This window comes from Pseudopodoces humilis, chromosome 10 (genome assembly GCF_049639895.1).
Source record: "Pseudopodoces humilis isolate 2021_Gansu_Grassland_sample_001 chromosome 10, ASM4963989v1, whole genome shotgun sequence".
NCBI classification, from domain to species: Eukaryota; Metazoa; Chordata; class Aves; order Passeriformes; family Paridae; genus Pseudopodoces; species Pseudopodoces humilis.
The window spans coordinates 10,525,941-10,547,274 of NC_142209.1; the positions used below are offsets into that span (position 1 = coordinate 10,525,941).

Here is a 21,334-nt window from a genome sequence, read left to right on the forward strand (position 1 = left end):
GGCCGCCGGACAGCGGCGGGGAACCGGCTCTGCTCCCGGCCCGCAGAGGGCGGTGCGGGGCCGTGCCGCGTTTTGGGGCCGGACCCCGGCGTTTTGACATCCCGGCGCTGGAAAGGGCCGCGTCCCGGCCTGCGGCGGCTGCGGGGGCCCTGCCGGCGGGTCCCGCCCCGGGCCGGGGGACTGGCGGCCGCCTGGGGCGCCCAGCCCTGGCCGCAGGGTCTCCCCAGGGAACGCGGGGCCGGGGCCGCCGGGGGCATTTTTTCGGAGGCGGAGGGACGGCGGCGTGAGTGAATTGAGACAAAGAGCGAGGAGGAGGAAGAAGAGGACATTCGGACTCGGCTACATTCCTGTGCAGAGAAAGGCGGGAGGCGGTGTTAGCCCTTTACGGACAGCTGGGTCCGGCGCTGTTCTCAGCTGCTGCCGGCGTATTTACAGCCGGCTCTCCCGGCCGTGGGAGGAGGAGGACGGAGGAACAACCATGTAAGTTCCCAATTGCCTGGGGTCCTGTGAGAAGATGGGGGATGCCGCAGATGCCAAGGAGATGAGGAAGACTTTCATTGTTCCTGCCATCAAACCCTTTGACCATTATGATTTTTCCCGAGCGAAAATCGCCTGTAATCTGGCCTGGCTGGTGGCCAAAGCCTTTGGGACAGGTAGGTGGCGTCTCCTTCTTCGCTTTCTTTGATGCTGGTTTCTGCTTGGTTGCTTCGCTACTGAGGACGTGCGAGCCATTCCCTAAGGAGCTGAGAAGGGGGGGGAGATGTGTGGGAAATGCTTTTGGTTTGTTCCCTTATCCTTAAGATCTCTTACCCCTTGTGGATTTTTTTGTTTTCCTTTTGTGTTTTCGTTAATTACACTTAGGCTTTTTGGAGTAGGCCCACTGTTTCCATCAGCGGATAAATGTTGTGTATTGGTACTCATATTATTTTATTTCAGTGACTCCATCTCTGTAAATTGTGTTTTGTTTATTACTCAGGTCATACTTGTACAATGCGAAAAAAACCCAGCAATCCACGTTTGTCTGTCGTCTTGACATTTTTCCTGATAGTGCTTTGGAGCAGTATTGGGGGCTAGCAATGGAAATGGGTGCGTGCTCTTAGTTTTGACGTGTGTGACAGTAGCCTGTGGCCATTTGAGTGGTTAAGCAATAAGAAGGGTTTCAGAAAAAAGAGCATTTAATGCCAGGTTTTGGCCTGCACAGTACAGAACGCTCTTCTTGTCTGTAAGTGTAAATGGAATCGATTTGTAATGCCTCCAAAAGGCATCAGTGCTCTGTCGTTGAAAACCTTGGGCCTTGAGGAATACCAGACCTATTATTCTGTGCCTGAAATATTATTGGGCCTTGAGGAATACCAGACTTGCAGAGGTCTTCTGAGGGAAAGATTCTGAAAATTTTGTTTGGGTTTTGTTTGTTTATTTTGGATTTTTGTTTGGTTTTTGGGTTTTTTGGGTTTGTTTTTTGTTTGTTTGTTTTGGGGGGGAGGTGGGGTTGTTTGCTGCTTGTTTGTGTTTTTTGGCTTTAGTGTAGCTGTAGTATTGTAATAATTTTCTGTGGATTAAAAAAAATGGATTTTTTTGATAGGTGAGGTAGATATCAACAATCATTACTTTTGCTCTTGTTTTTTGTAGAATAACAGAAAAAGGTTTCTCCTTTTGGAATTTTGCACCTTTTGCATTTAGGGCCAGGGTGCTATTATGTATTTAGCCAGGATTAGCATGTAATTAGCATGTCTTTATGGGACATGCTTCTGGGACCTCATAATATTTGATGTGATGCTTCCAAAAAGCCACTTTTAAAGTGCTTGAATCTAGTGAAATTTCAGTGAGTGCATCACTTTAAAAACAAAGGATCAAAGTATTGTTTCTATATAAAGATTTGTCAATAAACTCCACTTGCTTTTCTTTGTGAAATCTGAACAAGTAATATTTTGATATATGGCCTTATTAGCTATGCAGGTATGAGAGGTAAAATAGTAGAGAAAATTCTTGGAAGTCTTTAATTCAGTATTTTCAGAGATCATTATATTTTTAGGTAGCTTGGTTCTATAGGGTCTACTCATGGGATTCTGGGTGTAAAATGCTTGTGCAATTATATAACCTAGCCTTCTAAGCTGAAAACATTTTTTTCCTAGTGGAGTTTGACAGATTCTCAACCTAGGTTGAAATGTCTTGGTTTATACTGGTTGAGTTTCTATTGGATGTGTAAAGCCATTTGCAGGGTACTTTTCTGCTACTTTTTTATAGAAAATGTGATCCAAAACAAATTCTTTCTCTCTTCATGACTGGGGTTGTTCTGAGGTGCTCGAATGAAACATGATTAGAGGGAATAATTTCTTCATCTGCTCTCTAAACACTGCAGTTGTCACAGTAGGAAAAGAGGTAAGCACACACATTTGTAGTGTTTCTGGTCCCAGTTCTTCCACTAGGTTAATGTAACTAGAAACTTCAAAGAAGAGTTTGGCTGAAGTAGGGAAAGAGTATACAGGACTTGCATGTCTGCAGTACAAATGCTTCCTTTATATTTGGAGTGAAACAGAAGAACTGACCTTCACCTTCTCCAAGAAGGAAGGAAGTTTGGGTTTGTTAAATTATTTTAGTTCTCGGGAATAGATCACAGCCTCATCTATAACTGTTGCTATATACATTTGTACAGATGAGATACAAAGGATGATTGGTGTGTTAATGGGTGCCACATTTTATTTCAGTTTTTATGCTGAAAGTATTGAAGTTCCCTAAGTTTGCAAGAAGGTGAAGGGTTTTTCCCAACTGTCTATGAGATAAAGTAACACAGTTCACTTTCATTAATGAAAGCATAGGTTGTTACAGTCATGTACCCATTAAAGAAATCAAAATCTTTATGCATCAAAGGGGTACATCTTTCAGGGGATGGCTTTCAGTTTTAAAACTATATTTCAGTACAATCAGACTTGTGGATATAGCTTGACTACATGTTGTGAATTTAGTCTTGCAAAAAGACATTGAAACAGGTACTGTTCATTAACATTAGTAATGACTTTTGGTGTTTCATTGATACCTGTGTCTGAAAACTGAGAGACAAATTGTCTATTGCTATTGTCCTTGGTAAAACTGTAAAACTGTTTGGCCCACAGCATAGGCAGGTCAGAAGAAATTTGCCTGTTACTGAGGTGTTGGAGTTAGAATATATTAACAGTCATGTTGAAGGCATCTTGTATGAAGAATTGTTTAAGAAATACTAATTGAAGAGGGAGTTAATATTTAAGAGTTGAGGGTGTGTAGGATTTTGAGCCTTGGTGTTTTGATGCAAGACAATATATTAGTGTTATTAATGTTACTATTAATATTATTAGTGTATTGGACATGTCAGATTAAATATTTTGTAATAACCAAATTGTTTAAGTGACACAACTTGCAGTAACTGAAAGGGGGAAAATTAACAAGTGAAATGTAAAAGGGGGAATGTTTGACCTCAGAAGCTAAATCTGCAAATACTTCATTTCAGCCTTGTCTCCCAATGCTGGCAGTTTTAGTATAGAAAAAATTCTTTGGTATAGACACTATAGCCTTCAACTTAAAAGTATAATGGGACTTACTTATTAGGAATAAGTTGAAAAATGTCTTGATGTTGTGGTAGTCTGTGCTCTTTTATTTCTAAAGCAACAGAATTGGGTTTCACTATTTTGGAATGTGAAGTTTTTGCCTCTCAGTCTGCTACAGTAATAGAAAATGTGCCTGAAAAATTTGTTATCCATCCATGCTCCTAAAGACAGGCTGAGCTAAATATACATCATTCCTGACAGATGTTTGTTTAGCCTGTTTTTCAAAAATCTCTAATTATAGACCTTCCACAGTATGTCTTCTAGTCAGTTTGGACCTTATTTATTTTTAGATGTTTGAACAGAATCTTGATGTCTTTTGCTGCATTGTTAAGCCATTATTTACCTTCTTCCTGGTGCTTTTGAGAATGTTGGGCACCTTACATTTTTATAACACCTTTCATGTAATAAAAGCAGTGTCTGTTGTGTTGTTTAGACAAAACAGACCTTTTTTCTTTTTTGTAGGCCAAACCTTTTTGCTCTCTGTGTTTATTAGGGGTTGGTTTGGGTTTTGTTTGGTTTTTCATATAATTTTTTCCTGTGGTTGGTTTACATGAGCTCTGTACTTAAAACTAAATCTACTGGTCCAGCTAAACCATTACCAGTATAAGGTAAATTTGAAAAAAATACTTCATATTTCCAACCTATAATACTCTTAATTTATTCACTAAAATATGATGTTTGCCATTTCTGCATCAGCCTAGAATTGTTGACTCATGCAGTCTGTGATTCACTGTAGCTCCATATCTCTCTCTGCAGAACTGCTGCCTACTCAGTTGTTCCCATCTTGTAATTTTACTGTTGTAGATTCCTGCTTCGCAGCCATACTTACATAACTGCATCCTATTTTCAAACCACTCCTTCCACTTATCAAAATTACCTTGAATTATAATTTTGTTCTCCAAAGTGCTTTCAATCCTTTCGTATCTTGAAATCACTTCTCTACAACCTTGTCTCTTGTGAAGATGTGAGTTCTTGAACCTGGAAGTACATGTTCTTCCCATTTGGTTGGGGACATCCAAGTACTCTTGGAAAATGTTTTTTCAAACAGCTTTTCATCCAGTTTTTAGTTACAAAGTTAAGAGTATCTCTGTGTATGATTTTCAGAAAATTATGAGAACATTAAATCGAGTTAAGTCTGTTGCTAGTTTACTATGAATACAACGTATTATTCTGCTACAGTGATACATTTAACTGGCTAGCATGAGTTTGTTTTTTTTTTTTTGACAGGTTGACAGGAATAAACCAAAAGCTAAACAAAAGCTGCATAAGTCTTTTGCTGCAAAAGAGCAATTGTTCTAAATATTTTTGTGTTTTCTAAAGTCAAAATAGTCCACATACCTTTCATCATTAAATATATCCTTTATAGGTTGAATATAGGTTGAAGCAATACTAAATATTACCCAAGAAACTTAAAAATAGCTTTCTCCTGATGATTAATGTTTTCAGAATCCCTACATGGCTACTTACTGCTCTTTGCCATGTTGCCAGTAGAACTGTGAAGGGAGGAAATGAACACTGTGTATCTGACAGAAACAAGTTGTAGTTAAATACTCTCATGTTGTGTTGGGTGTTTCAGGCCAGAACATATTTTAATCGTCTTCTAGCAGACCTAATTTCTTCACTTGTATTCAGTCTGGCAGTAACAAAACCTTGTAGAAGGGTTTGGAGAACAAAAACAAATGTTCAAGATTCTAGTGAGTTGTTTGGTTTTTTTTTTTAATAGATTCCATCACCTCTCTAAAATAGTTGCTGACAAATAGATACTTCAGTCAGTCCTACTGAAATCACTGGATTAGGCAAATCATCTACTGAGATGTTTTACATGGAAGGTGGTTGTATCACTCCTTTCTGTAGAACACATTTATAATGCAGTTTGACTGTAGATCACTTTTTTTGAAGTAAATACATAAAATCGTATGAGCTTCTGGATCTGTTAGGTTTGGCAGAGTCCTCTGAAGTTGTAGACTGTGAATACAAATGTAAAGGAAGGTGATCAGTAAGGGAACAGTTGCAGGATTGGCAGTAGACAATGGATCTCCTTTGGGGTATAGAATCTGTTCTTTCAATGACTCCGTGCTTTTGAGCCTGTTTGCCTTTACAGCTCTTAACTGCTTGTCTGCAGAATGTAACAGATCTGACAGAGACTCTAGTCAAATGCTCACTGATTTCAGGTGATGAGATGAAATATATTTCTTCTCCCTATACCTGTTTTTTCTTTATATTTTTTGACCACCATTGCAGTTACTACTGCAGATATAGTTTAAAATTTTCCCCTTCACCTTAAATTTTTCCCCTTCATGATTTAGGGTAATCTGTTGGGCTACTTTAGTGACTCTGTTTAAAAGTGGTTCTCATTTAAACTTGAAGATGACTTGTATGCTGTTGATCAGGAATGTGTCACTTTTTCAATAAGATGTTACATAATTTCCATTCTACAGTTAGCACAACTGGATGTAATTCCAGTCCTGAAATTGGTAACTTTTAATACTTGCTCTGCTAAACTGAGAGCAAAAACAAATTGATGGTTCATTCTGAAAAATGAGGATAGAAGTGAAAAACTCTCAAGAATCCATAAGAAAAGTAGAGCTAGTTCTTTCTCCCCCACCTTCCTTTTTATGGTGCGCAATTGGACAATACATTATTACTGCATCAGGTATAATAATAGACATTTCTGCTATAGAGTTGAAATGTAATGTTTGAAATCTATTTGCCAAATGTAAGATTTGTGTAGTTCTAGCTGTTTCCTACATGTTTTCTTTTATTCAGTTAAAAGCAGTCTTAAACTAAGAGAACCTGTAAGCCAGACACCAAAGAAGATGTGTCCATTCACATCTATCTATGGCAGGCAAAAAGTTTTCTTTGGCATAATAAAATCTAGTAATAAGTTCAAGAAATTATTATCTCTAATTTTCTGAAACAGCTTTTTCAGTACTCCATAGGATATTTAAATCATAACTTGTGTACATTAAGTTATGGTCATCAAGGTGCTAGCTGGGTGAGATAGGATTATAATTATACTATTATCTTTACATTTCCCATAACTTGCCTCTCCCAAAAATAAGTTCTGAAGGCATTTATGTTGATGAAAATTGATCCCCTTATTGGCAGGTTTATTCTAAGTCATTCTTTTGTTTATTAAAACCTGAATCAATACACAAGTTTTAGTAAATTAGACACTAAGCTTCTCACTTGAATGAGAAATGCCAGTACCAGACACATTCTGTGGGTTTTGTGAAAAGCACTTCCTGTTGTGCTGCTGAAGGCAGAATACTGGAATAGATAGACACTTAAGCGTGACAATTAATACAACATTTTTTATGTGATTTTCAGTGTTCAAAGAACAACAGAAGTCTGGTTAGGCTATGGAAGTAGAGCCTGTGCATGTTTTTTCCTTAAATGTTTTGGGGTTTGTTTGATTGGTTTGTTTGGTTTTGGGGGGTTTTATAGTATATTGTTTGGGGTTTTTTTTTGTTTGTTTGTTTGTTTTTTGTTTGGTTTGGGGGTTTTATTTTCTTCTTTTTGTGTTGTTGTTGTTTGTTTGTTTCCTTTTTTTGAACGAGGAATCCCTTTTAAGTGCAGAACAGCTGTTGAAGCAGTGGATAATGGTCTATTTTTGTGGCATCTAGAGGCAGGAGGGTAGGATCTGTTTATTCATAGTACTTCTGTGATGAAAAATTCAAGAATCTCTTGAGTTCATCTTAGCAAGGTGGACAAAGTTAAGAATTATTACACAGAAGTTGAGTGTGCCATAAGTTGAGTGGTGGCCTTTCAGATTTTTGTCTTTAGACAGAAGTACACCTACAGCCTGCTAGCCAAGAACAATGGAAGTGGCAGACTGATTCAACAAATCAAAAAGTGAAAATTATTTTGTAATCTCTACTCTCTCATTTTGTTTTCCACTTCCTGATTAAAAGTCTTGTTTCTTGATGGTGTCTCCAAAATAAAATAGTAAAGTGTCTCCGTCTTCTATTGAGTCCACTAAAAAAATTCACCATAAGTTAAATAATGTAATTCTGTCTTCTCTGACCCGTTTTCAATTCTTGGACTCTTGACTTCTCTGCAAGCTCTGCTGTCTTGTGCCCAGATTGTAAATGTGGCACCAGAATCCTTGTTGGCAAGTGGGAGTCTGAATGAGGTAAGTCGATACGGTCACTTCATGGCAGAAGCATACCTTTGCTGACCTGAAGAAAACTGCCAAGTCCATTAAGATTTGGCATATATTCATTTACTGTTTTGCACTAGGAAGTGGTTAAAGGTATTAGAATTGTCATTAAATAATTCCGTATTATATCTCGGTCTTCTACATACAATTTTTTCTTCTTATTGTCTTTGTGCATTGACGTCAGTAACCTGTGGAGAGGAAGTTTTCTAGACTGAGGCTTAACGTGGCCTTGTGGCTCCCAAAAGTGATGGCATCATTTAATTAGAAAGCCCATGGCAAAATATTTTAACTTGTTTATATTGTCTTCAGGAATTAAAAAAACAAAACAAACAACATGTAGACCTTGTTGACAAAGACTTCTAAGCTTTTGGACATTCTTAAGGCAAACATTCATAAATCTGAAATTGTTTGCTGATATAAACTTGAAAAACTCAATAGTTGTATAAAGGATTGTATTCATCTGTGTGGAAGCATGGAAACTCTACAAAAAAAGCAGTTTGTTTTTAAAGAAAATGTAGACTTTTCACATTAACACAAGCAGTTTTTTTCCAAAGGAGGAATTCATACCTATATGAGCAGAGAGGTTTTTTTATAAAGCCACTTTTAACAGTAAATTCAGTAGTGTTATGCATGAATTAATTTTAGACCATTCCTTTCCTTTAAAATGGTCTGTTTAAATGGAAAATTAAGTTGCATTTCTGTCTCACAGTGGGGAGTGTTCTGGTTTTGTCTGGAATAGAGTGAATTTCCATCCTGGTAGCTGGTGCAGTGCTGTGTTTTGGAATCAGTGTGAGAGCGCTGTTGATAACACACTGGTGTTTTAGTTGCTGCTCAGTAATGCTTTCTCTAAGTCAAGGACTTCTCCTTGCCTTGTGCCAGCGAGGAGGTGCAGGAGGAGCTGTGAGGGAGCGTGGCCAGGACAGCTGAGCTGAGCTGGCCACAGGGACATTGCAAACCATGGCTGCTGTGCTCAGGATGAACTGGGGGAGTTGGCCAGGAGGGGCCGATGGCTGCTTGGGAATGAGCTCTCTCTCTTTTTCCCTTCCATTGTTATTACTGTTATAATATTTTACTGTATTTCAATTACCAAGCTGTTCTTATCGCAGCCTGAAGGATCTACCTTTTTCCAACTCTTCTCCCTATCCTTCCATCCCATCAGGGAGAGTGGGGGTAAAGAGCAAGCAGAGGACTTTTGATTCCTTGATAATTTCTGAAAAAGTACCTGAAGATAGGTTGAGTAATTTTTTGAAGTTAGCTTGATGGTTAAATTTGAGTTACAGTTTTGCTAATGTGGTATCATTTCTTTTGTGTTCTTTTCTCTGCGTCCTGAACTTGCCCATTAGCTTCATTTATTCTCTTCATAGTACAATATTTACAAATTTCAAAATGTCAAAATGATTTCCAAAGCTGTGGTCCTGCTGACAAATCTAGGAAAAAGTAGGGTGGTTGTCTAGTTCAGCTTCCTTCTCCACGAAGGGCCAGCGTCAAAGTTAGGAGAGGTTTCTCAGTGCCTTATCAATAGTTTCAAAAGTAACAGTGAATGGCATTCACTGCTGGGTCCCCAGGCAACCTGTGCCTATGCTTTGGTGGTCTCTCTTAAAAAACTTTTTCCTTGCATCAGCCATGACCACTGCCTTTTATCCAAGTCCATGTTTTCAAAACCTGTTGGTGCTGGAAGAGTGCAGGTAGATCCTCCACCTTCTCTCCAGCACTGCACCCAGTATCCCGGTTTCACGTGCATTTCATGTGTTCAGCTCGCTGCACTCGGTGTTCCCAGTACACCCCTCTGACATAATTACCACTGATTCCAAGGTCAGGTGGTACTTCATGGCAATATGTGCAACAAGGTATTCCTTTTAAAAGGGGTCATTTTCCTCAGAGTTTGATCTTGAAAGATTCCTCTTTGTCAGCTGGACAAAGGAACAACTGGTAAAATGCACATATCAAGGATTAGTGTTAAGTTTTTTCTTTGCCTAGCAGAGCCTGTTTAACAATCTCTAGTCTTGACAGAATTGTTAATATAGGCTTTTGACCTTGCTGATTGTTCTGGTAATCTGTTGGAAACTGGATGGAGCCTTGAAATTCCCTGCCATAGGACTCCAGAGGCAATACATGCCAGTTCTAGAAGGACTTCTACTCTGAGGCAGAGTTTTCTCTCTTACCTATCTGCTGTGGGGGTTTTTGTTTTCTTTTTAAACTCTAAAGTGAGAACACAGCTTGAATCTTCTATCAAGAGCTATTCTGATATCAAACAGTTTAATATGTGTTATGAAGTGGGGGAAACTGCTGTGTTTCTGCCTGTGCAGAGGGAACTCTTGACAGGAATTTTTGTAAAGGATTCTGATCTTGTTGCACCAGAGATTCCTTGTTTGTATGCTTTCACATTTTTATACATTCAGAGTATGTCTGTAGCCACAGCTTCTCTTCCTAGCCCTTAATTTATGTATTCTATTTTTCCAATAAATTTATTTTTCTAGTTTTATTTTTATGAAGACCAGTAAGTTACTTTTCCAGATTCATTTTTGTGTATACTAGTGAAGTAAAAGAAATGGCATACATGTCATTTTGTCTTTTTCTGTACTTTCAGGAGTGGAACTAAGCTTTATAAATAATTCTATTTGCCTTTGCAAATCATGTTGATGATTTTTTTTTAACTTTGAGTTGTTAATTACTAAATCCCAGCGGATGTCATTCTTTGATGATAAATGCATTTATTACATCTTGTCACTTTAGGATGTGCTTCTGCAATACAGAAGATGAGAATTAACAGGCATTGGGCTTGTTATTTACTATCTTCTGGCTCAAATTTTCAGACTTGAAAACTGTCACTGTCTTCAGTGAATCTGAACCACAGATTCTGTTTGAATATAACTAAGTACTCCTGCCTCAAGAGGTTGTTGGGGTTTTTTTGATACAGGAATGAGGCTTTTTTAAGTCTTCTAAGAAATTACAAATGGCTATGTCTGTTCCTCCCTGCTTCCCCCCATCCCTATTGAAATTCTCATCTGCTTCAGAACAGAGGTGTGTGGATTTTGGTTTGGGTTTTTATTTGGTTGGTTGTTTGGTTGGTTGGGTTTTTGTTGTGGGTTTTTTTCTCTTTTTTCAAAAGCAGAATCTGCTGCCTGTGCATTGTGAGTTATTTACAAAAAAATTATTTTTAATCCTCTCTAGCTTGAAGAAATAACATAAAGATGCTTTAAGAGTTGGCATTTGGAACTGTAGAGGATAAAGTCCTGATGAGATTTGAGCTCCTGGTACTGGAGATGCATCATTAGGGACTTCAGAAATAACAAGCTTAGTATTTAAATAGACAATGTGCGGACAAACAGAAAAGAAAGAAGATCAGGTAGAATTGAGAGAGATGAAAACAGTACCCTAGGGAAGCAGGTATCTAGCAGCTCTGAGATCCTCAATTAGAAATACTTCTTGTTGGACTGGATGACTGGATCCTATGGTCCTATAGTAGGTGAAGTTGGGAAGTGGAAGAGAACTCTTGACATTGGTTGATGTTTTTGTTAGCGGTTCTGTTATCATCTTGTAAAGTAGGGCTGTTAGGCATTAGATCTGTGTTTTAAAGGGCAGTGTAGTTGTGCTGATAGTATATTTTGATCTGTATTCTAAAGCAGAGCTGTCAGTTTTCTTGCCAAATTTAGGCAAATTACAAACTATACCTCTCTTTCCCTTGATACTCTGAATTCGCAAAATAAGCAGCAATATCTTACCCTTTCCTACCATCCTTCTGGCATTTAAAGCATGTGTTAATATTTTTTTTCACTTTTTGCACTCTATAAAGTATATCTTCCCTCACAACTAGAAGGCAGCTGGCACCTTCCAAAGCCCATAATGGAAGCACACGAACTGCAATAGAATATGTATGAGGAAGAAGATAATCTGTCATTATCTTGTAATGGCATGTTCTGTTTTTTCTCTCTCTTCTCCTGCTCCACCCTTACTGGGCTGTTTACTCCAGACTGATTCAAACATTGCCTGTTTAGCCATTTATCCAGGTGAAGGCAAAGGGAATAGCAACTTAGAGTTGCATCACTGCTTTCCTATGCACTTATTTTTTCTTCTAGTAATTAAATAAGCTTTTTGCATTTGGGCTCAGGAAAAGAATCACATGCTCTTTATCCCATAAATGTTGTTGGCTTAACTAATTTTGCAACAATAGACAATGAAATTCTTCCAGGAGGCAAATGAAGCATCTTGCAGTGTGAATGCCTGAAAATCTGAAAGTTATTTTCCACTTGACTCATGATTTAATTTAATTTGATTTAGTACCATATTTAAATAATTTATAACTATTACTTTTGTGGTAGACAATTATAAATATAGTCTCCAGTATTGTGTTATGTACAGTATTTGAAAAAATTGTTGGATTGTCTGGGAATGCTAATTTTGGAGTTAAAATCTCATCATAGTGTTAACAAAATCTTGCGTAGCTTTCTCTGGGTGCTAAGCCAGCTCACTGAAAAAGGAGGAAAACCACAATTTTAAGGGAAATCAGTAACACAACAAGGCCAATAAGAACTCAGTATTTTGTCAGAAAGGTGATATTTTTTCTTTTTCTCCATTCTTCTAATTTCAGTTATTAAAAAGCCCATTTGTTTATGCTTAACTGCTGGAGTGTCATTGTTCTGTGATGCATGACCTTTGAAATAAACAGTATAGTAATCAAAATTCTCCTGCATATATGGAAACTAAAAGGCTGCGTTTTGTCTTGAATTTTTCTGTGCTGAAACATAATGTTTCAGTTCCATTTTGTTCTTGTAATAGAGTCCGGTGTTTGTATGTCTTACCTATATAATATGCCAAAGGAAACGAGAATATTTGGGCACGTGTTTGGAGAAGCCAAGAAATTTTAGTGTAATGATGCTGTAAACCACAGATTGGTTTTCTGTTATGGCCTTTGCAGTGTGAGACACTTTGAATTTTTCTCAAGTTTCTATTTATAGTTCAAATATTACCTTTGTATGAAATTTTTCCCAGTATTTTGTAACATAATTGCTGGTACTGACTTTGGCCTCCCCTTGGTTAAGCTTTCTTTAACATAATTTTGAGTTCACATATAGTTTTAAAAAATCCCCTAATACTCGGTCCTTTTATGATATTGATTTATGCTCTCTTTGTGTTTTGTAGAAAATGTTCCAGAAGAACTTCGAGAACCATTTTACACAGACCAGTATGACCAGGAGCACATTAAACCACCTGTTGTTAACTTGCTGCTGTCTGCTGAGCTCTACTGTCGTGCTGGGAGCCTTATTCTCAAGAGTGATGCTGCAAAACCACTTCTAGGTCATGATGCTGTTATACAAGCCCTGGCACAAAAAGGCCTTTATGTCACTGACCAAGAAAAGTTGGTGACTGAACGAGATCTTCACAAAAAACCAATTCAGATGGTGAGTGTTCAAAGCTTGTGTGTTACATCTCTTCTCTCCATCTGTGTACTCCTAATACCTACAGATCTGTCTTTAAAAATGCATCGTTATGTTGAAGTATTTTTTCAGGAGTTCAGTGGGATTCATTACTGAGAAGTTTATAATTGTTTTGGCTTGGGATTTTCTTTTTCATGTCATCAGCTGTCAGTGCAGGTGTATGTCTTCTGTATTAATGCTGGAATACACCTATCTTCCTACTTGGAAAAATTTGAAAACATTATTCTTGGGCAGAAATCTTTGGTTAACATCTTGAAAAAAAAAAGTTTTGATGGCAGGCAATTCAAACTAATAACATTGAATAGTCACCTATTGCACATTAAGTCAGTGTAAAACACACAACAATGGCATTTTTTTCGTGGAGACTTTTAATAATACATCTTTGCTTTATACAACAGCTAATTAAAACATTAGGTCCACTGGTGAATGATTCTATTAGTAAGCTCCTAAGTCATGTGTTTTCTTCTTTGTTTGGAGCTGAGTTATAAAAAATTAACTGTAAAAAGGTTGTCTTTTTTATGTTTAAAGTTATGCTATGTTTGTTTAGCAAATGGCAGTATGATAGAATAAGATGCTAATATATTTAAAGTGAAATATTTAAAATGTTCGCCTTTTTGTATTTGTATTTAATATAGAGAATAAATTAAGTAAACAAAGTATTTGTGGTCAGTGACCTGTAGCTGCCTCTAGAATGAAGGTGTGTGGAAATGAATATATGAATATAGCCATGGTGATCTTAGAGGTGTTTTCCAGTGTAAATAATTCTATGTTTCTAAATGATGCAAAATTTGTGGGATACTTGCAATACTTATGGGTGGTTAGGAGTGTTCCTAGTGTTCACAGAAGTCAAAGCATTTAAGAAACAAATTTTGACTGTTTATGTTTTTGCAGAATTTAATTTTGTTCTTGCTTCTGAAGAAAAATAAGGTTACTGACTTGCATTTTTGAGCCTCTGGTTTCCCTATTTGATTCTTTTAATTTGATCCCTGTCTAGAACGGTTGTAAGCGTCATGCCTTCCCAGAGTTCTCAGTTGGAAAAAAAGGCGTCAGTATTACCGAGTTTGGTTTGCTGATGTTGGATTGAGTAATTCATGTTGCTTAAAATGCATTTCAATAGTAATTTTCTATTTCCCTCATGCTTGTGGGGCTGCTTGTGTGTCTTCCCAGTGATGTTTAGGTATAGTCAGCAGGAAGTTATTGACACATGAGCATGGTAAGAGTTGCTGTCCCCAGGTTCCTGCTGTGCCCAGGGCACTGATCCCCATTCCAGTGCCAGTACCAGATGTTACTGTTGCTGTTGTCAGTTGACAGGCAGCTGGGCTGTGATGAGAACAGGGAACACAACTGGCTTGGACAGAAACACAGCCTTGTCCAAAACAACTGCTACCAAAGAAATGGCTGTGAAGCTGTGGTCTCCATACTAACATCCTGAGCCAAAGAGTTTTACTTTGTCAAACCATGCTCTCATTCCTATGCAAGCTTGTAGCAGCAGCATTATATCTTAATTGGAAAGCCTTAACTTTTTTCCTTATTATAATATTAGTAAAGTTGGCAGAGAACTTCAAATCTGGCTGTTGCAGTATTGACAGTCTTTTCCCTTGATACCCCTTCCAGTACCCTTTCTTATTATTCCATATGTCATAGTTTCTACAAGTCTTACAAATTTAAATGAGTATCCTGTTTTAGAGCATGGAATAATTTTTCTTTTTCAGTTATGTAGAACAGAAAGTTTTCATTTGTAATTAACACATATGTTCCTCTAGTAGACCAGATTGTGTTAAACCCATGTAAAATATAATTTTGAGTAATTTAAAAAACATAGTATTGGTGTCATTCCCTTTGCTAGCCTGTTTTCCTCAGGAATAGTGGAAAGATGTTGGCTTGGATATTTCTTGTTACCTTCTCATATGTACTGTACTTTCTCTAGCTGAAAAGGGGCGAGTTATAATACAAAATGGAACTACAGGAAGAGATTTGAGTATGGAATGTTTTAATTTTACATGTGAATTATAATGTGTAGCTGTGGACAACAGACTTGGAATTCCTTGGATTGGATGTTTGCACAGTGACGTCTGTGGGGATTGATTGTTGACTTAGTTCACATGTGACTAGTGAAGCAGGCATTTTGGTCTTCTCTCTCTCTTAGGTGGAACTTTTCACGGAAGCACCTTATGTATTTAAGTCTGAAAACTCTAGCAAATGTATGTGCTGCTTTCTGCTGGGGTCAGGATAGATGGCACTTTGCTTGTCAGTCATGACTGACTAGACTGCATTAGTATCTAATTTGAGAGGCTGCAAATGCTGTGTTGTGTGTTTCTCTGTACGTGTACACGCATAGGTGTATGTATGTATACAAATCAGTTTGCCCTGGTGAAATGGGGTGGGAAAGAGGCACTTGTGAATTAACCCATGGCAGCAAAGGCTTCTATTAAGCCTCCCATGTGTGGTCTGATTAATTCTTTTACTCCTTCTCATGTTTGGTTTGTTCCCATCTCCTATTTCATTTCTGGTGAAACCAAAAGCTAGGTTATTCAGTGGTATCTCAATTTCTGTTCTCCATGTATTTCAAGATATTAAAACTTAATTCTATGTTTATTTTAGTTAACTCTGCGTTTGATAGGATCATCCTGTTTTTAATTTTGGTAGGGGAGCAAAAGAACCAAACAGCATGTTACTTCTCCTCTGGTTTAAATATATATGGTCTCAGCTCTGCTCTGCTAGACTTCAAACTGCAGAAATAGTCTAGAGCTTGGAATTAAAAGTGTTGAACCAAGAACCACACTATTTTTCTCCTGGAAACTATACTTCTGTACAAAAGGAATTATCTGATGCTTAAAAAGGTTATGGAAGCTAAGTTGTAAAAAAATTTGCAAAGATATTTATGTCAGTTGGCAAGTTCCAGTTGCATTATAAAAAACAAATCTGTCTTCAGCAGGCACCCCCATATGGAAATGGGAGATTTTGACCTGTTATAGAAATCAGAAATAGTAAAGAATTCAGCATGGTTCTGATAATGATGCAATAGTTTTCTAATGCTTTCAGCTATAATATGCATAGATCACTGTTCAAGTCAAACTTAACTTTGTTTTTCTATGCTATTTTTTTTTTTTTTTAATTTTGTATTTCCTTCGTAACCCAAACTGACTTAAACCTTCAAATGTCAGATACATACAAGAGGAAGGAAATTTGGATTTTTCCATATTTTTTTCTCATATAAGCATTGTATCTCTTAGTTTTAAAAACATATATATCTGTTCTTACAGGATCAGTCAGAGGAGACTTTTAAACAAATTTCTACATTATGACAAGAATTTTATATCAACTGAATAATTTATTTTCCATGCCAAATGATTTTATAAGAATTCTGTTATTTAATCAGGCTAGTCACTTGGTATTCATATGGTCTCTTTCAATTTGCTTCAAGTGCAGGGAAGAATAAACAGATTCAGAGAGGAATTAAGAAATGTCTTCCTTCCCTCAAGTCCCTGCAATGCACTTTTGCCATGTGGGGAAAGGAATAAAAAATCAGCATCACAGTTTACTTTGCAGGGAAACTGAAGTTGCATAACTAATCCAGCAGTGGACTTCTGTCCCTAATGTGACAGGGCCAAAACTATGTAAATTTCTAACTTGAGGAGTTATAATATAATGTTATAATGTTAAGTTATAATGTTGGAGTTATAATGTCAAGCCTTGAATACTTGTTTAAAACCAGTGTTGTTAGGGGGTGTAGAGATACAGAGATACAGTAATGCTACAGTCTTCTACCAAATCTGCACCAGAAAAACCAGTGTTGTTAGGGGGTGTAGAGATACAGTAATGCTACAGACTTCTACCAAATCTGCACCAGAAAAACCTATTTGCCTAAGCTTATTATTGTATATTGATAGAACATCTCAGCTGACTAGAAAAAATAGTTATTAACTTGCAAGGCGTTTGAAGATATTTAGTTCTTAAATAAAATTTAGTGACTAGAAAAGGGTTAGTGAATACCCTGTGTGTAAATACTATAACCAAGGAAATATGATATATAAATATTTTTTTATTATTATTTTTAGTGTGGGAAAGTATAAAAGCCATGCTGAGCCTAATATGATCAAAAAGCATAACTTTTGTTAAAAGTTGAACTCTCAATTCAGAATAATGGTGTTGCAAGAAAGTCAACCAGCTGAGCAGCTACTTTAAACTTATACCCATGTATAATTACTGTCATTAATCAGGTAACACCTAAATCCTTTATAAAATTCTACAATTTTCAGCCAAGATGGACAGGGAAAGAGGCTCCTGCAAAATCCCAGCGATAAATCCACAATAGCTGGTAGGAATAAAAATTGCAACTTTCCTAATTCAGAGACATTATTTGTGTGTATGGGTTTTAAATAAAAAGTAGTGTGCTGTCATGTAAATTGTATATCCATTTAGCTGCAAATTGCCTTCTTCCTTGAGATGTCTATTGTGAGGAAGTCTGGCAGTAATTTCTCTGTAGCAGTTTGTGAATCTGGACTATAAATGAGGTATAATTAGGTGTGCCTGTATTAGCTAGTTAGTAGTCATCAGGAGTGCATGTTTGAGGCAAACACTTGTATTTCTTCCAGTTACTGCTCTCATGGTTTGTAGTATGGGCCATCTCAGGGAGCATAAATGCAGTTTTTTTGAGCACATAACCTGGAAGTTAGGCTCTGGGATCACACGTGCCAAGGGGTACTCATTTTCCAGGACTGGAACAGAGCTAACTGAAGTGAATCCCCTGAGGAGGGAGCAGAGGTGAGTGACCTTAGCACCAGTTTTGCTTTTCTGTTGTGCAGAACTGATTGTGACGTTAATCACAGGCAGTGAAACTCCTGTGGAAGGCAGGAAGACTGGGGCATTGATAGTGCTAGGTGTGTATATACCCACAGCCAGAACCTGTCTCTCCTTCTGGATGAGATAACAGACAATAAGTAGTTAACTCATCCTGCAATCCAGACTTTTGGTCTCCCTGGCAGACTGCATTCATTGGAAATGACAGTGCCTTTCATCAACGGTGTGTTTCTCCTTGAGGAAGGGCTGCAGCAGCTCACCCAGTTACTTGCAGCTACATGCTGCAGTCTCTGCACTTCCAGACTGTACAGCTCCTTTAACTCTGGTTTGGAAAGCAGTACAATGTGTACTAAGCACTTCACAGAACAAAGAATTAAGATGTGGTTTCTGCCCTGAAGAATTTTTTTTTCTGGTTTTAGGCGTGATGCAACAAGTTTCATTCCGTGTTATTGTAAATTAGTTATTAGATGAAGACACATAAAAAGAATTTGCAGTTACTTGACTTGAGCCCATAGATATCATAATTTGTTAGTTAAAGCACCAGATTCTAATTGCCTTGTGATATATAATCATCTTTGCTAGTCGTATGTTTCACATAAGATTAAAATAATAAGCAAATATAGTGGTGAAGAAGAACCTGATTTCAGTGAGTCTGATGTGCTGTGTAGAACCAGTCTGCTGTGGGTTTGGGCTGGGAAAGTGTAATCTTTAGAGGTTCCATATTTTTTGTTCCATTTCTAGTCTCATCTCTTCACATGCATTCCTCATAAGGTTCTTGTTTGTTTGAAAATAGGGATCCAGTATTTTTGCTGGATTTATAGTGTTAAATATCCCATTTCAGTCAGAACTGCACTAACACCTGTTTGGCACAGTAATGTTGTACCAGGCTCCCTCACACACAGGGTGCCAGTTCATGCCTGGGCCGCAGTTCATGCCTCTCCACAGAGCTCATTCTGCACTTACCATTTTAACTGAGAACTTAATGTCCTATTAGTTTATTTTCAAGCAATTTTTGTTGACTCATAGCCTGGGTATTTTGTTTTGCTTGCTGCTTCTATTTAATTATGATTTTCTTGTATGTAGAAAATGCTTTTTTTCTGTGTCATGTAAATAGAAGCAGTGGGATGTTTTCTGCAGTTTGTTTGTCTAGAATTTAGTGAGTGCAAAGCATGCAGGTTATCAGTGTGAGTTATAGTAGGGTTTATATATCTGTATCAGAAATTTGTGGAAGACTAAGATAACCACAAAGGCCTCTGCAATATCCTTTGGGTTTTCATGGAATGCTGCCTGCTCAGCTTGTGCACCAAGTGTGGCAACTGATTTGGAAGGCAGGAGAGCTACTGACACTAAAGGTGTGTCTATGAAGAATACAAATGAGGGATGATTTCCTGGACCTTTCCAGCAACTCTAATGCTAAAAACCCTAAGGCTTTCTATGATTTCTCTAGCTTTAATTTTAGTTGTTGGTTTTTGAGGGTTTTTTTAATCCACTCAATTTCAGTACAAAATATCTGTGTATAGTGTTTTGGTCTTAGGGTTCCAGCACCCTAGCTGTCATTTCAAACTTGTATTACTAAGAATTCTTGCCTAGAAGGTAACTAAATCTGGTTGTTCTTTTAACAATTATTTTAGGGTTGATTTTAGTTGTGCAGAGCTATTGAATAAACTTAGAACCACCATAAAATCCCTGATGGATACAGATGTTTACAGAGCTGCCCTTACACTGGCCTTTGCCAGTTGAACATGGTAGGAAATATTTAGAAATAGCAGCACATTTTCTCATGCTTAGTGTAATGTAAAATTGTAGTAACTACATTTAATCTTGTACTAAAATGAGCAGAGAATATTGCAATGTGTCTTCCAAGCGAGATACATGATCTACTAAATCAAACTGCTGCTTGTGGAATAATGACAGGAAATTAAATGAACCACAAGAGAAGGTAGTATGTCCTAAAGTCAAGTCTCATGCTTCTCATGAGAAAATAATGCAATGCATTATTATTGTCTGTTGTCTATCTTATTCACTTCCTTGCAAAATAGCTGGTGTTCTTCTGCCTGGAACAAACTAAAGTTTTGAATCAAAGGGCTTCTGACTGTGCTCTTAGTTATTATTCCATCTTGTGGTGCTTTTAACCAGTGGGAGAGGGAGAGATGGAGAAAAAGGGGTGATGGTGGTGATTTAATTTAAAAAACCCAAAACAACCACCTGAGAACAGACCAAAATCCACTCCTGAAGCACAAAAAGAAAACCAGTTAAAAGGAAGAAAAAATTATGAAAGAAATATCTCATGAATTAATCCCATAAAGAATTCCAGATACCATGTATAAAATGCTTGCTAAAAAGGTCAGGAAGTATTTTCATTAACCTTGAAAGAAGGACTATTTTGTTAACCACAGTTTAAGAACATTTTCTTCCTATTTCAATAGCACTGTTATGTAGTGTGATTCAGCTTTTGGCTGTTGGTTTGCTGCTGTGAACTTTCTTTGTATCTTTAAATATGTGAAAAGGTTTATTTAAACAAGTGTTTAGGAATGGTCTTACTTCTACTGTGTTTAGTATATTTTGGAGCACACTAATTGAGCTATTAGGAAAAGATGTATCTGTATCTTGTTTTACAGACTACCTAGAAGGAATTTCTTGGTTTGTTTGAATCATGGTAAGGAAGAGAAATCTTTCTTAATACCCTTGTACTGGCTAGCACAAAGCTAAAAATCTTACAGGGTTGTAGCAAGCAGTTGAAGAGCACTGCTTTCTTCCTATTATGGAAAATAGTGAGCAGCTTTTAGCAGGAGGTGTGGGTCTGTCATGTAAACATAAGGAGAGCTTCACTACCAGCTCTGTGTAGTACATACACACAGCAACAAGGGGACAAAACCACACTGACTGTTGAAGGAATACAGTTTGTACTCCCCAAAATGCAGCAGCTGCTCCAGCCTAGTACAAAAGAACATTTTGAATCTGCATTTGTTAATCTGCACACATAATCCTGGCAATCTGCCTGCCTTTATCAGCAGAGAACACACTCTGTCATCACAGTAGATGTATCGTAACAAAATCTTTGTTCTTACAAACTCTTTGGAATTTAACATTATGAGATTTTTTTTTTCCTGAGATTGAATGAGCAATATATCTTAAGGTCTCCATAGTATATTTATTCTTCTTGTGCGACAGTTAGGGAAATGCTGTAAATAACAATGTATGTCTATTGTTTATAGGAACTGGTAGGTTTATTTGAACTAGTAAAAAATTATATTACCTTGCAGACATGCATCTCCTAATCAGCCAAAGCAAAATCCAGTAAAATTTGTCCTATGTAAATAAAACAAGCTTTACATTAAAAGATGATCTGATAACTAGGA

At 37.4% G+C, this 21,334-nt stretch overlaps 1 protein-coding gene across 2 annotated transcripts in view; it reads left to right on the forward strand.

The window, feature by feature from the left end:
* Nucleotides 1-230: 230 nt before the first annotated feature.
* CAMSAP2 (calmodulin regulated spectrin associated protein family member 2) overlaps nucleotides 231-21,334 on the forward strand; it is a 79,436-nt gene continuing 58,332 nt past the window's right edge. For both annotated transcript variants that reach the window (XM_014250767.2, XM_005520913.3), the window contains exons 1-2: nucleotides 231-653; nucleotides 12,880-13,139. In XM_014250767.2, the coding sequence (XP_014106242.2) occupies nucleotides 515-653; nucleotides 12,880-13,139 (399 nt within the window). In that variant the 5' untranslated portion in view covers nucleotides 231-514. The remainder of the gene's footprint in view (nucleotides 654-12,879; nucleotides 13,140-21,334) is intronic.